Here is a 14,934-nt window from a genome sequence, read left to right as displayed (position 1 = left end):
ATGGGATTAAAAGAGAGGAGTTATTGCCCCTCTGCATGTAGCACGCCATAAATTTGAACCACGTTTCATCCCCTTCCAACAAATCCTGGGTTGTTGTTTAATCATTTAGTCATGTCCGACTCTTTGTGACCCCATGGACCACAGCACACCAGGCACTCCTGTCTTCCACTGCCTCCCGCAGTTTGGTCAAACTCATGCTGGTAGCTTCGAGAACACTGTCCAACCATCTTGTCCTCTGTCGTCCCCTTCTCCTTGTGCCCTCAATCTTTCCCAACATCAGGGTCTTTTCCAGGGAGTCTTCTCTTCTCATGAGGTGGCCAAAGTATTGGAGCCTCAGCTTCAGGATCTGTCCTTCCAGTGAGCACTCAGGGCTGATTTCCTTCAGAATGGATAGGTTTGATCTTCTTGCAGTCCATGGGACTCTCAAGAGTCTCCTCCAGCACCATAATTCAAAAGCATCTATTTTTCGGCGATCAGCGTTCTTTATGGTCCAGCTCTCACTTCCATACATCACTACTGGGAAAACCATAGCTTTAACTATACAGACCTTTGTCGGCAAGGTGATGTCTCTGCTTTTGAAGGTGCTGTCTAACTTTGTCATTGCTTTTCTCCCAAGAAGCAGGCATCTTTTAGTTTTGTGACCGCTATCACCATCTGCAGTGATCATGGAGCCCAAGAAAGTAAAATCTCTCATTGCCTGGGAACTAGCTTCAATTCCCAGCACCCTTAACAAACTGCGGTTCCCAGAATTCTTTGGGAGGTAGTGAAATGGGCTTTAAATTTATGTTGCATATGCTGCCTATATCTTTACTCCTGCACACCTCTGAGGAATCAGAGCTGTGAGCCCTCCAAAAGGGCTTTCGTTCAGTATTGGGTAGTGGGTGGGAGGGTGTGTCATTAGGAAGATAGCTATACAGTGGTACCTCTGGTTACTTAATTTGTTCCGGAGGTCCGTTCTTAACCTGAAACTGTTCTTAACCTGAAGCACCACTTTAGCTAATGGGGCCTCCCGCTGCTGCCGTGCCGCCGCTGCCCAATTTCTGTTCTCATCCTGAAGCAAAGTTCTTAACCTGAGGTACTATTTATGGGTTGGCGGAGTCTGTAACCTGAAGCATATGTAACCTGAAGTGTATGTAACCCGAGGTACCACTGTACAAAGAGTTGCAAACTTTTATTGGAAATATCTCCTTGCAGGCTATTGCTAGTACTCCGTGTGTCGTTTCTTAATGAATTAATTGCCAAGTTAAGTAGAGTAGAATCAAATCTCTTAGGGATGAACACATTCATGGAGTGGAGGAGGAAACACTTGTGGAAAAGGCAGGTCGGTTATGAGATCCCAGCTAAAATAAGAGTCAGTATAAAATGAAGCTGAAGTGGGCAAATTAGACTCTGATTCAGGCTCATCATTCACTGGTTTTTATGCTTCTGCAGTCTCACAGAAGGTGTAAAACGCATATAAAACTAAACCCCGAGCCTCTCAAGATGAGCAGGCTGGCTTTGGTCAAGAAGTCATTTGTATAATTTTGAAGTTCTGCTCTGCGCAGTGCTGGCTGTAAGAATCAAGTTGTTTCCTCACATTAGTGCTTTCCTATTCTTCCAGGTAATATAAAACACATTGCTGGAGGCAGTGTGCACATTCTGTAGGGGAAGGGGGTGAAATTGCAGAGACAAATGTGAGCATTTGGGAATTACAATAAAATAAAACCCCTTTTTGGGGAGGCAGGGAGGTAGGTCAAGAGGGCCTGAAGGATTTCAGCTGTAAAGCTGTAAAAATTGCATTGTGTCCAGGATACCGTAAATTTTTCATTGTGGGATACAGTGTCAGGGGGTGTTTGATGTGAGCTGATTCTGATGACCTTGTGGCAGATGGAAATGCAGATGGTTGCGTGGAAAGCAGAATATGGGATCAAACCGAATTGAAGAAAATAGAATTAAGTCTGTTGGCTTTTTGTGTGTGGTACCTGCCCTTCATAACCCTCTCCAGATGTAGCAATCTAGTCCAGCTGAGAAAATGATCCCAATGCAAAAACAGTTTATTGTTATTACTGTTGTTATTATTATTATTATTATTATTATTATTATTATTATTAAATTTGCATTCCTCACTATACCTGTATATCTCGGGTTAGTTCACACAAGGTACCAAAAGAGATGTTTATTAAAAGTGAGGGTGCCAATAGGATTTTCTGGGTCCAGTACACGGTATGTGGATTGGGCCCTCCAACCAACCTGTAGAAGAGGACATATGTTTGCATGAAGATTGAATATGCTTTGTGTGAGATGGGGAAAATGTGGCCTTTTGAAGGTAGGGTGGGAGGCTCAAAATCACATCCGTGGCCACACGCCAAATAAAATGCCCTACAGCCAGGATGTTAAACATTTTCAGCTACTCTTCATCAAAATCCACACATGTTCATAGGTCATCAGCTGTTCTTCAGTACAGCAGAATGAACCACTTGTCCTCTGTCTTTTCTTAACTTTTTTTCTTAAGAGTTCTTGGTAGTCAAACTATGGTACCTGCATCTTTTCTTGCCCTTTGTGCAGGTTTCCCCAAACTTGGGTCTCCAGCTGTTTTTGGACTACAACTCCCATCATCCCTAGCTAGCAGGACTAGTGGTCAGGGATGATGGGAATTGTAGTCCAAAAAAACCCAGCTGGTGTCCCAAGTTCGGGAAACCCTGCCTTAGTGTTTTGACTGTTTTAAACTTACAACAATGTGTTCTCATCAGAGTGTCCTGATTTACTTTTCCAGAAAGGCAATTCTGGACCAAACAGAACTAAGCAAAAATGTAATAAAAAGGTTGATCGTTGAAGGGGGGTATGTCCTTTCTCTCTAAAAGCACTTACTATGAATGTTTCCATTTAGAAAAGTGAAATGACCTAACTAGATGTAATCTCAATTATGCAAACATTTCATTCGTTTCAGCTGAGAATTTGCTGATCAGAATGTAGGTGCCAAAGATTTCCTCCCGCCCCCCCAATACAGGTTCCTTTAGCTGTGAATTGCAGAATGCAATGTATCTGAAAAACCTTAGAATACACAGTACTTTTAACAATAGTAGTATGTGTGATCAGGTCAGCAACTGAAAGAATTTTCCATACACTTAGTGAATACATTTAAAGCAATGTTGTATTATATCATGGTGGCCTTTACTACTAAGATATATTGGTTTTATATCCCTGTCACTGCCATGGCTTCCCTTAGTGAATTATTGAAATTGTAGTCAGGTGACGTACTCATAATTTTCTGCTTCCAATTCCTTGCCACCTCCCAGTTATAGTTCCTAGGATCCTCTAGACCTAGGGAATAATTATTAACAGTGCAGCCCTAACATTTTACTTTTATTAACAACTAAAAACTAGCCTTGTGCACAGGTGCAGCAAAAATTAAAAGGCAGAATAGCGGCCATATAGCATTGGGCATTTGGTGTTTATACGGTATTCTGTGGCGCTTGTAGTGGAAGCCTTATTAATTGCTTGGAGACATGAGTGCTTGCAGTGTGAGGAGCCCAGAAACTCAAATGCAGATGGATATAATTGCTATGTGGGCGCTGGCAGTGTTGTAGTACCATGTCCTAGGAATTCCTCACTTATATGCTTCTCAAACAAAAAAACAAGCACATGCCCTCCCACATTTCTCTGATGAAAATAGGGCAACACTCTGTCCATCTGGGCAGCTTCCAGCATATATAAAAACACAATAAAACATTTAACATTTTAAAAAAAAACCTTCCCTATACAGGGCTGCCTTCAGATGTCTTCTAAACATTATATAGTTACTTATCTCCTTGGCTCAGGGGTCGCATAAAAGCGGGACATTCTGGGATCAAAATCAGAAACTGGGACGGCTTCTGTAAATCCAGGACTGTCCCTGGGAAACAGGGGCACTTGGAGGGTCTGTAAGCATATACGCGATTAATCCTTGTTTCCTTATTTTCTGAGGAACAGACCCTTAGAAAAACTAGGAGAACTGTACTTGCTGTACTTTTCCATCTATAAGACGCCCCCATGTATAAGATGCCCCCTATTTTTGGGGACTGAAATTTCATAAAATGGGGAGATGTGGCAAAAAGTTGTTGAGTGTTTTTTTAGGGGGGAATGCTGAAAATCACTCACCAGCACGCAGATGCTGCCAATCGCCCGCCCAATTGTCACAGCGTTGGCCAATCAACAACACCCATTGATGCAGCAACCAATAACATGCACAATAGCCGTTGACAGCCATGGCAGCAACCAATCAAACAGACACCCTATGCACTACCCATGTATAAGACGACCCCCACTTTTTTGCATGATTTTAAAAGGAAAAAACCTAGACTTATACACAGAAAAGCTCGGTATTTAGTGTCAGTCCGCTATGTCTTTCCCCCTTATTTTTGAAAGGGTGCTGATGGCAGACATTTTCAACATTCTTAGATGCACAGAACTAAATCCAAACATGGATTTCAAGTTCAGAGCTTCGGTCTGTGTGCATGTGAAAATGGGATATGAGTATTTCTAAATCAACCAATTCTTTGGGACTGCTCTGGAGATGTGGCCAGTCAGGACTGAGGAATGATGCAGCCAGTGGTTGCTGAACTCTGACTCCATCATGCACCTGAAATCTTCCACCCCACCAATTTAATACATCTATGGACCTGAGTCTGCGACTATCCCATCTCCAGGCCTAACCTTCTAGGTATTCACCATACTAAAACACGTAAGAAAGCAATTGCAAGTTCCTTAGAAGTGTGCTTTCCTTTGCGGAAACTTCTTTCTTCTTAACCTGACCATACCCCTTTTGCAGATGGCTATTTGATGATGACCTAGCGAAACTCGATTAATATGTCATGTTGATTAAACCAGACAACAGCAGATGTAACCTTAGAACGTGCATCTTAGGTCAGGCTACTGTAAACTCCAACAGGCAGGAGTAAATTGATGGGACCCACGTTGCCAAAATCCAAACAGTTCTGTTTAGCAACAGGATGTGAACTTATCTGATTAAAACCGAAAAGTTTTTCAGTGGGACTAACTGCCAGAGAGATGTTTCAAATCACCATTTCCTATCATAGCTTCAAGCGTAAGATTATTTATTGCGTTTATCACAAAGAGCCCTGTTATTTATGGATCTGTGTGAAGTTTGATCAAAGCGGACATATATTAGCTCACAAGGGATTGGAGGAATAGCTGGTGCCTAGGCATACAGTTGTTTTCAGCATCCGCAGTAAATGGATAAATCATTTAGAAACAAAGGGGAAGACATTGATTGCTTCGGGTGCTTCCTTCCTTTTCTCCTTTCCTGGATCATTCCTATATACATATATATTATATCATGTGGTTTTGATACCAAAGCAATCACAGGGCTAAGTGGACCCATTTGCGTTATTTAAGTTTCCTGACATCGGCGGTGATCCTAAGCAAGTTCATCAGGAAGTCTCACCAAATTCAGATGCTTATTTCCATATGAAAATGCTTCCATATAAAAAATTACTTACTGGGTCTTAAACATGCCCCTGGAATCCTGAGCTCCTTTCAGCTTCCACTGTGTACCTTCAGATTCAAAGAAACTTCATTTTTCAAATGTGGGTGGGTGTTAACCACATGTGTGGTTTCGATAAACTGAGCAGAGTATTACTCTTTAGTGTTTTCCATGGTACAATGCATTTAACAGATATATTTAGAATCTGTACTTTCCCTTGAACTTGGGTTTCTGAAACCAATGTTGGGATGGCCAATAGTGCAACTAGCCACCAAAAAAAAATAGGCAGAACAAATTAGGAACATTGGTGGATATTATTTGTGGTGGTGTAATAATAATAATTAAAAAGCAGAGACATCACCTTGCCAACAAAGGTCCGTATAGTTAAAGCTATGGTTTTCCCAGTAGTGATGTATGGAAGTGAGAGCTGGACCATAAAGAAGGCTGATCGCCAAAGAATGGATGCTTTTGAATTATGGTGCTGGAAGAGACATAGGCAAAAGCTATACACAAAATGGAAGTTCCCAGCAAGCTGTGCTGGAGTGTAAACAGACATGTGACATACAACAACTCCACACATCTGTTAAGGTGGAACGGAATATAGTAACAAAGGCCTCTCAGGCTTGCTGAGGGGACCCAAAGGAAAGCAGAGCAAGACGTTTGGCACCAGCTTGGCTGCAGGAGTTGCCAGAAGGAGGCATACCCAGCACCAATCCAGCCATTTTAGGGACTCCACTCTGGATTTGCGTTGAGTTTATTCCTTAGCCTTTTATCCCCCTGAGTCAGGATGAATGCTCAATCAATGGGGTGTCTGGAGAAACCCATCGTGTTTTGGTATCATCTCAGCAATTGCCTGGTTTTATTTATTTCTATTAGTTCTTTATTCCCTTTAGCCCGGAGGTATTCTGGACTGGGTGCAAAACAACAACAAATTTAATTTAAAATACCTTTAAAATAGATAAAAAAGTCACCCAACTAATCATAAGACTAACATGAGGAGGCAGCCCCTAGATCCATTTTACTAATTCACAACAGAAGTGAGCACCACTTACTTTTGAGAGACATCGTGAGTCAAAACGTGGAATTGAGAAGAGATGCTTCCCTTTTCAACATGGGGACACGGCTTCTTGGCTTGTGGATTCTCCCCCCAGCTTTTAGAGGTAGTCCAAAGTTTTAAAATGGGTGTGCAGGCAGGATACAGCATTTAGCTTTCAGCAGAATCAACATGTGTGCCTAGTCAACAGCTGATCCTGCCTCCGGGCTGCAGAACCCAGGTCTAACCTCTTGTCAAACAAAATTCTGACAACACGGTAATCGTAATAGTCTCTTCTTCTCCCAAAGCCTATGCAGCTTTTATGAAACAATAAACACTCTTTCTTTTCTTTTTCTTTTTTACTGATTTCTTTTGCCTCGTTCACCTAGTAATGTTATTTTTCCATCTGTGATTAATTGCAGTGTATTCCTTGCTGTCTGAATAACTTCCCACTTATTTCAGGAGATCGATCTGCATCTGCCTTTTCTCTGTGTCAGAGAAGACAGATAATCAAGCAGACAACACGACAAGAATCCTTGGGGATCCGGGTTGTTATGTCTTCCCAGCTTGGGATGTGGAACCTACTCAACCCTTTCAACTAGTCCCTGTGTAATCTCTCTCCTCATTTATCACGCTCTGGCTAGGACCTCACACATGAGAATGAGACCTTTCAGGTCCAGGCAACGTAGTTGGTCCTTCCCTCTCTCTCTCTCTCTCTCTCTCTCTCTCTCTCTCTCTTCTCTCTATCTATCTCTCTCTAAGCTACAAAAGCTTTCATTGCTGCACATTCCAGTAAGAGATTTCAAATAGTGTCTAGCATGATACCATTCTGGTTCCCAAGAGTCGGTGGGGCTTTTCGTTAAGTTCAGATCCATACTTGATTAATGTACCACCCTACTTCAAGGAATTGGACATCCTTTTTATGGCATGTTCAACAAAATGATATTAATCCGTACAAGAGGCCTCCTCCATTGCTACAGCTGTACACACACACACACACACACACACACACACACACACACACACACATATATATATATTCCAATGGGGAATTTGACATCACTGTTTATCTTGATTTTAAAAAGACCAGCTTTCCCTCAGTAGAGTGCAACTCTTATATCTTTCAACGTATCCCAAAGCATTTCTGCCCTGGTTCCCCCATTCCCCCCCCCAGCTAAAATGCTATTTTATTAGTACTTACGTTCCTCTTACTTCTTGAAGAAATAAGTAATCCAAATATAATGCAATTGGTTTTGTATCTGTCCCCCACCCCACTCAAGCAACAAACATACTAAGGTGCCATGTGCAAAACAAAGCCTGGAAATACTGTAAACATGGAGTGGATAAATGTACAACTGTATTTTAACAAGGCACCTTAGTATGTTTGTTGCTTGAATGGCTACAAGTCTATCTCTATTCTAGCTATTATTCTAGTAAATTTGGTTTTATTCTTATAAGCCAGTTTGTGGTGGTGTTGTTTTGTTGCTTTAGGATTCGAAGCTTGCCTAATTTACTTCGATATGCATCCTTCTGTATATACATTTTGACATAGTTCCGGCAGAAGGTGTAACATGTTTCTCCTGCTCTGAATATTACCAGCCGTGTTTTTTATTATATTTTGAGACCTGTACAGGTGTTTGATACCTGCGCTACATACCTTTCAACTTTACCCTGCAGCGTTTCTCCTTTTCAGATCCGTTACGCTGGTGCTGCCGACAGTACGGTTCAGTTTATTTTCTACCAACCTATTATTCACCGATGGAGAGAAACTGATTTCTTTCCTTGTTCCGCTTCCTGTGGTGGAGGTAATAAATTTAACATTGTTTATAGCGATTTGCATTCTGTACCAATATACATAAGGTTAAGTTGTTGTTGCTTAAAAAAAATGGGAATGAGTTTCGCTCATTCTGAATTAACGCTTGTTGACTCTTCATCTTGGAATGGATTTCACCTGTTAGGAATTGCTTGTGTAGGAGGGGGAGTGTTAATTTGTATCTGATTAGTACTTCTGTACAGTACAGCTACCTCTAGGAAAATGCCATTCACACCCAATTAGCATGGGAGCTGATTTGTCACATCTTAGTTCCCCCAGGAAAAAGACTTCCTTGTTTTGTCCCAGAATTATGGCTTCTGTTGCCAATCAGAGAGGGGAGGAGAAAATAAAAAAATAAACTTTATTCACATTAGCCAACGGCCATGGCAACATAAAACAAGCAATATATACAAATAAAAAGACAGCAATGGCTAAAAAGGGCAATCAAATGACCAAGATTATCATTCAGATAGTGGTCGTTAATCTCATTGCACCCTCAATAAACCTAGCAACCTTTGCTATTGTCTGATCATTTTGATCTGATAACAGAAAGAACAATGTGACCGCGGATGGGCGGCCTGGGATGGTAAGTAAGAGTGGGGTGATGATCTCATTCCTCAGATCTTTATAAAGGTGACAGGATAGGAGAACATGAGCCACTGTTTCCAGATTGCCATCTCCACAGGGGCAGAGTCGGTTCTCAGTTGGAATCTTTTGGTATCTGCCCTCAAGTACGGCAGAGGGCATCACATCCAATATGGCCAGTCTGAAGGCACGTCTGTATTTTGGGATAGTTAATTTATACAAATATGGTGCCAGGGAATCAAACTGAGAAGGGAGGGGAAAGGCATACCAAGGACAGACTTTCTTTATAATGGCCAGATTGTTCTGCTGCTCTAAGTCCTTCAGACGCTGTTCAATTAGCCTTTTTGCTTTAATAAAGCCTGTCATGAGAAGCTGATGTGGGTGGAGTCCACAGGAGAGGAGTTTTTGGTGCACAATTTTAAACCACGCACTTTTATGGGGGTCTTGTGTCACTAAGGGCAGTAGACCAGGTGGACTTAAATTTAGACGGAGTTCTTTGCCAGGACCGAGCTTCTACAGAGGGAAGACTTGCCTCCAGTCGTAATGCTGCATTCGAGACATAGGGTGGTACAGAAAAAAATCTGCCTTAAGAATTTGGATTGGACAGGTTCAAGAATGCTACACTGATTACCCGTCCAAATTTGGGCCCCGTAAAGAACTTGCCTTATGAGCTCCCTCCACCCCCTAAATATTGCAGTTTCTCTTTTCTGCACCCACCCAACTCCCTATGCAGTATGGACCCCGCTAGTTGCCTGTTCAAGGGGCAAAGTAGAAATTGGGGGGGAGGGCAGGGAGCCCTTTCAGTCGCCCTTGGGCTCTTCTTTTTTGCCTGCTTCATGCTGCTGTGAGTTTTGTTTGGAGTAGCGCTGTTTATTTGGTTTAATTGGCGATTAGCCTGGGCAAGAGTTAAGGAGTAATCAAATGAGGCAGTGCTGGGTTAAGGATGCTCTGAGTCACCTTTTACTCTGCTGACATGCATCCTGGGGTGAATGCTGAACCACACCGCAGTGTGCATGCAGACCTCAGATTTCCAGGGCCTTCAGAGCATGAGGAAGGGTTCCTTCGAATCCTTTTCTCCAACCTTTTACTCTGCTGACATGCATCCTGGGGTGAATGCTGAACCACACCGCAGTGTGCATGCAGACCTCAGATTTCCAGGGCCTTCAGAGCATGAGGAAGGGTTCCTTCGAATCCTTTTCTCCAACTCCATCACAGGCAAGGCCTCTCATCCTGCCCATTGGGCGTGAGGGAGTTTAACCCTCAGGGAGCTTCCCAGTCCTGACTATATTTTGATGTGGTGAATCAGCTTGTTGGTTTGCAGATCTTCAAATTTTGATACGTTTCAATAAATATAACCTTTCTCCAAGTTGCTGGTGTGTGTCTTTTCCCAGGTGTGCTGGCAAAAACACTGCATCTGATTTGCAGCGTTATCTGTCCCAAGGGAAGTCTATTTCTGTGGAGGATAATTATAGAAGGTGGTTCATTGCTATTTATAACTCCAGTGTGGTCCACAAGGATGCATCAATACCACTGATTAATGACTTGCTTTTCACTCTTATACTGTAAACCATCTCTCCTTCCCAGATTACTTCTCTGTTTAGAAAGTCAGTTCCTGTATCCCAAGTTAAATATAGAGATAGATATATATGCATGTTCTGAAAGTATTTGCAGTTGCCAAAGGAGGACTGAAGTCATGGCTTTTGGTAATTTCAGAAATGTTCAATATGAATATGAGAAAACATCTCACAAAGCTTTTCTGACTATCTTCAGACTATGTGCATGACACAATTCCTTTGGGACATTCCAGGTTTACAAAGAAGCATATCAGCCATGATCTACCCATGTCACCCCTACGTGTTTTCCAAATACTGGTTGAAAAGTATAATCTTGAAAGTTGGCCTGAAGAGAGAATTAAGTTCAATACCGTTACAACTACTGAACGTGTTCATTTGTCTAGCTGCTCCTTTTACAAAAAAATGCACCTAAATTTCACCCTACAGGTGAAGTTAGCCATATTACAGAAACAGGGTCTATTTATTTGCATGCTTTTTGGAGCTATATTTTTGTTTTTACTTTTAATGTATCCAGCATGTGCTTTTGATTCCATAACTCATCATCAGCTCTGCAACTTGATTGGAGGAAGAGATCCAATTTATTGGACGCAGTAAGGCAAATGAAAGGGCAAAGTTAACAACTTGCCGTGTGATATTGGGTACTACGTATGTGATACAGGCGTCCTGAATCCTAGTGCACTGGGAAGAAGCCTGTGAACTTCCCCTTGCCTCTTCCAACGATTTTCAAACAATTTCATTAAAGGAATTGTCACAGTGACTTGTCATGAAAGCCTCCGGGGGAGTTATGCAATCTTTGTGGTCAAGGATAGCAGCACCTAGAGAGAACTGGTATCTGGTAATTGAAATTAGGTCACAACAGTCGATACTCCCATATGGGAAATTACAGGGGGAAAGGGAGGAAATGCTCAGAAGGAGACTCGTAATGCAGAATGCAAAAGCTGGACTTTAAGGGGAAAGATAAATCAACCCGAAAGATACGAGCAGTCGGGGGAAGTTTGCACTTTGCTTTTACTACTTTATCATTTTAGATTTCTGTAGCACCAAGCTTAAGAATCCAAGGTTGTTGTACAGAAATCACAGCCTAGGGCATTAACCCTCTATAAAAGAACCGTATAATATTGCAGTTGACATCAGCATGCAGCTAACCAAGAAGAGGCAAAAGGAATCAATTTCCACCTTAAGAATAGCAAGGGCCAACGACAGGCATTCTATAAACTTCTTGTTCCTCTCAAGGAAACTGCCATCGACAGTATCCACCGACCTTTGTTAACTCTGAATTATACTTTATATACAGCAGTGACTTTGAATTAAATAAAATCCCCAGAATAAAACAATAGCTAGGAAGCTGATACTTTCGAATGTTTCTTTTTGAAAGGCTTCGGCAATAGGCGAAATCCAATACTGCTGTTATACTTGCAGAATAGCTCTTGATCCAGTGAAGGTGTCTGTCAATGCAAGAGAAGGGGGAGAAATTCTTGCCGGTTCTGCTTTCCCCACTGCAGGACTCAGAACTCCCTGGAAATCTGTTTCAGAGGGTTGGGGGGGGGGGACCCTCCAAAACATTGTGGGCGAGAGTCAAGGGCCTGTAGGGAAATGAGAATAAGAGAAAATCATCTCTTCTCTTCCATTAGGGAATGACTCTCTTGGATCAACAGCCATTTCATGAGCAGAACAGCAGAACAGGATTTCACCTATTGTCTTGATAAATTGTTCAGGCCTCAAGATATGTGACAATGTAATAGTTAAGGTTATTGTAGGGCAACGGACCACGTGTCCTCTTTAATTTTGTGTGTGTAAATAATTATTGGGGGAATGTGTTTACACAAAATTTTCAAAGATAGCTGAGAAATTAACAGTGACTTCCAGTCACATTTTTGGAAACCATGTGGAGGGAAGCCACTTAGGGTGGCTGTTACTATTGGATGCAGGTGAGAAAGGACTTAAGCATCTTCTCCACGACTGCTTCGCCTCTCTAAATAATGGTTTCCCAAAGCTCCGTTTCATACCTTTAAAAAACACCATCACGACTCAGCCACGTAGGTTTATTAATTTGTACATAGCCTCTTAGCTCTTGTGATACATGTGACCAAAAGAGAAACGAACGTTTGGAACAAACCTATATTTACATTCTTAAGACCCACTTGCAAGGTCTTTTTAGGCTAGCAAGTACATTCTGGTTAGTATTTTAGCCCAGTATCACAAACCTTAGCACTGCGAGTTAATTCAGAGTTGCGTAGTTGTCTTTGTCTTTTCTGAGTCTAGATTTTTTTTTAAGGTTACCAGCTGACTTCTGCTGAGTGCTATGATCTGAGAAGCAATAGAGTGGTCTCTGATCAATACTGCCACTACTACCCTGAAAACATCAAGCCAAAGCCAAAACTTCAGGAGTGCAACCTGGATCCTTGCCCTGCCAGGTAAGTCCGTTCACGATTTTGAGATAGTTTACACTGAGCAAAATCAGACCAGTTAATTTATTGTTTAGATATTGAGAGGATTGCAAATAGCTTGTTATCCAGCCAGCATGTACAAATTAATGTAACCACATTGATTGGAACATCTTAAATTGAGGGGGGGGGGGATCCCAGGACATTTTCTGTTGTGGTGTAGTAAATTAACTGGGATCTGATTTAGCATTTTTGAGGTAAATGTGGTGGACAACTCTTGAAAGAGTTGTTAATGTAGCTGATGTCTCTGAGTAGGCATGTTTTTTAGGATTGCACTGAAAAGTGGGATATTCAAAGTAATTTAGTTATGCACTTGGAAATTATATTTTTTAAATATATATATATGAGAGAGAGAGAGAGAGAGATCAATAGCATACTGTACTTGTCCTTATGTTGTCGAAAGTTTAAGAAAGAATGAAGTCACTGAAAATTGAAGATATGCTCATTTTAGCACGGAGAAGGAGCTCCGCAGTTAAACGTACTATATATGCTTTCCTGGGATGGTTACCTGGGAACAAAAACTAATTCACAACTTTGCAATTGCCCCAATTTTGAATGGTCTTCTTCCAGTCATTATGAAGCTGCATTTTCAGAAAAAGATAATTTTCATTTGAGCAAGGGGGAGTAGGGGGATATATATCTGTGGAAACTTTTCTGGAGAAATGCCCATCCCATATCACTGGCATTTATCCACAACTTTATCAATGAGGAGAAGGTTTGTTGGTTTGTGTTTTCATCAAGTGTTTCTGATGGTTGAAAGGAGAAACATACTGATAGCATTAGAACGATAATATAGATGAAATTCCAGCTACCTTGTATTATTGAATGTTATATTTTTCCAATTTGAAAAGAGCACTTCATGAAAATTAAGTATTGACCAGGGCTTTATTGCTTGTCACCTTTGACCTTTGATTAAATGTTCCCACTCCTCCTGCTGGGAACCTTATGGTGTGTTTCTGGTTTTGGTTGGGGTTTTTTTTAAAAAAAAAATCAATTGCCAACACAGAAAAATAATGAGAATTGGGTCTCGTCAGAGCAGGGGAGAGACAGACTTCAGGCTTGTTGGATCTACTTTGGTTTTATTTTTCTAGAACCTCAAAGTCTAGCTGCCAGAATCAGATACAAAAGACATGCTATTAGAATCAAAGACGCAGGTGCCTCTGATCATATTTTGAGCTTGGGAATTTGTCTCTAAGACCTGACCTGAGCTCACAGCTTTTTAACACAAAAGCCCACTTCTGATAGCTTTCTTTAACTCAGCCAGGGGTGCCATCTAGGAGGGGCTGAGGGGCCAAGGGCCCCCCAAAAAACAGATAAAATAAGAGCTCTGAGAATACAGTGAGCAGGGCATTTAACATTCAGTGATGTTAAACATTTGCCTGAAAAGGATAAGCAATATGGAAAGAGATTGCGCAAAATAGAAGTTAACAATTAAGGCAGAATTGGCCTCCAGCAAAGAACATGACCACAAACCAGATTTATAATAAACCATAGCACTACAGGAGCAAGGAAAGCAAACCTGTGCATTCCTCTGCTTTTCTGCTGTTACACTGTAATCGGCTAGCTATGGCCTGCCTAAGATATTGGTTGTAGGTAGCGTGATAGCTCTGTGCCCTGGCCTGCCCAGAGCAACAGAAGCAGGCATTATTGAGCACAAGATACGACTGATGTGCTGCGTACAGGTACAACCTGGTGTCTACATGTTGTGCCAGCCTGAATTATCAGGGTAAATAGAAAAGTGCATTTTCACAAATTTGCAAGTTGCAGTGTACCATAAGCAGAGGGAGACACACGGCAGGCCGCTCAGAATGTCAGTGGTGCCTGCAAAATAAAGATTAAACATGCCTGGGTATTTATTTTTGCCATTCATTTTTAAATGTTTGCCTTTCTTGATGTTTATTATATTAGAGCTCACACACGCCATTTGTTTCTGGGAACTGATTTCAAAGCTGTTTTCCAGTTTGGTGTTATATATATATATATATATATATATATATATATATATATGACCTGACACTACATAT

General features: G+C 41.5%; 1 protein-coding gene across 3 annotated transcripts in view; it reads left to right on the top strand.

Annotated features, from left to right (window-relative positions):
* Positions 1-14,934, top strand: part of ADAMTSL1 (ADAMTS like 1) — a 485,290-nt gene that overhangs the window by 338,790 nt on the left and 131,566 nt on the right. For all 3 annotated transcript variants that reach the window (XM_080987684.1, XM_080987682.1, XM_080987683.1), the window contains 2 exons: positions 8,188-8,299; positions 12,742-12,880. In XM_080987684.1, coding sequence (XP_080843810.1) covers positions 8,188-8,299; positions 12,742-12,880 — 251 coding nt within the window. The remainder of the gene's footprint in view (positions 1-8,187; positions 8,300-12,741; positions 12,881-14,934) is intronic.

Source organism: Podarcis pityusensis, assembly GCF_964106645.2.
Source record: "Podarcis pityusensis genome assembly, chromosome: 17".
NCBI classification, from domain to species: domain Eukaryota; kingdom Metazoa; phylum Chordata; class Lepidosauria; order Squamata; family Lacertidae; genus Podarcis; species Podarcis pityusensis.
This window is presented reverse-complemented; position numbering and strand designations above follow the sequence as displayed.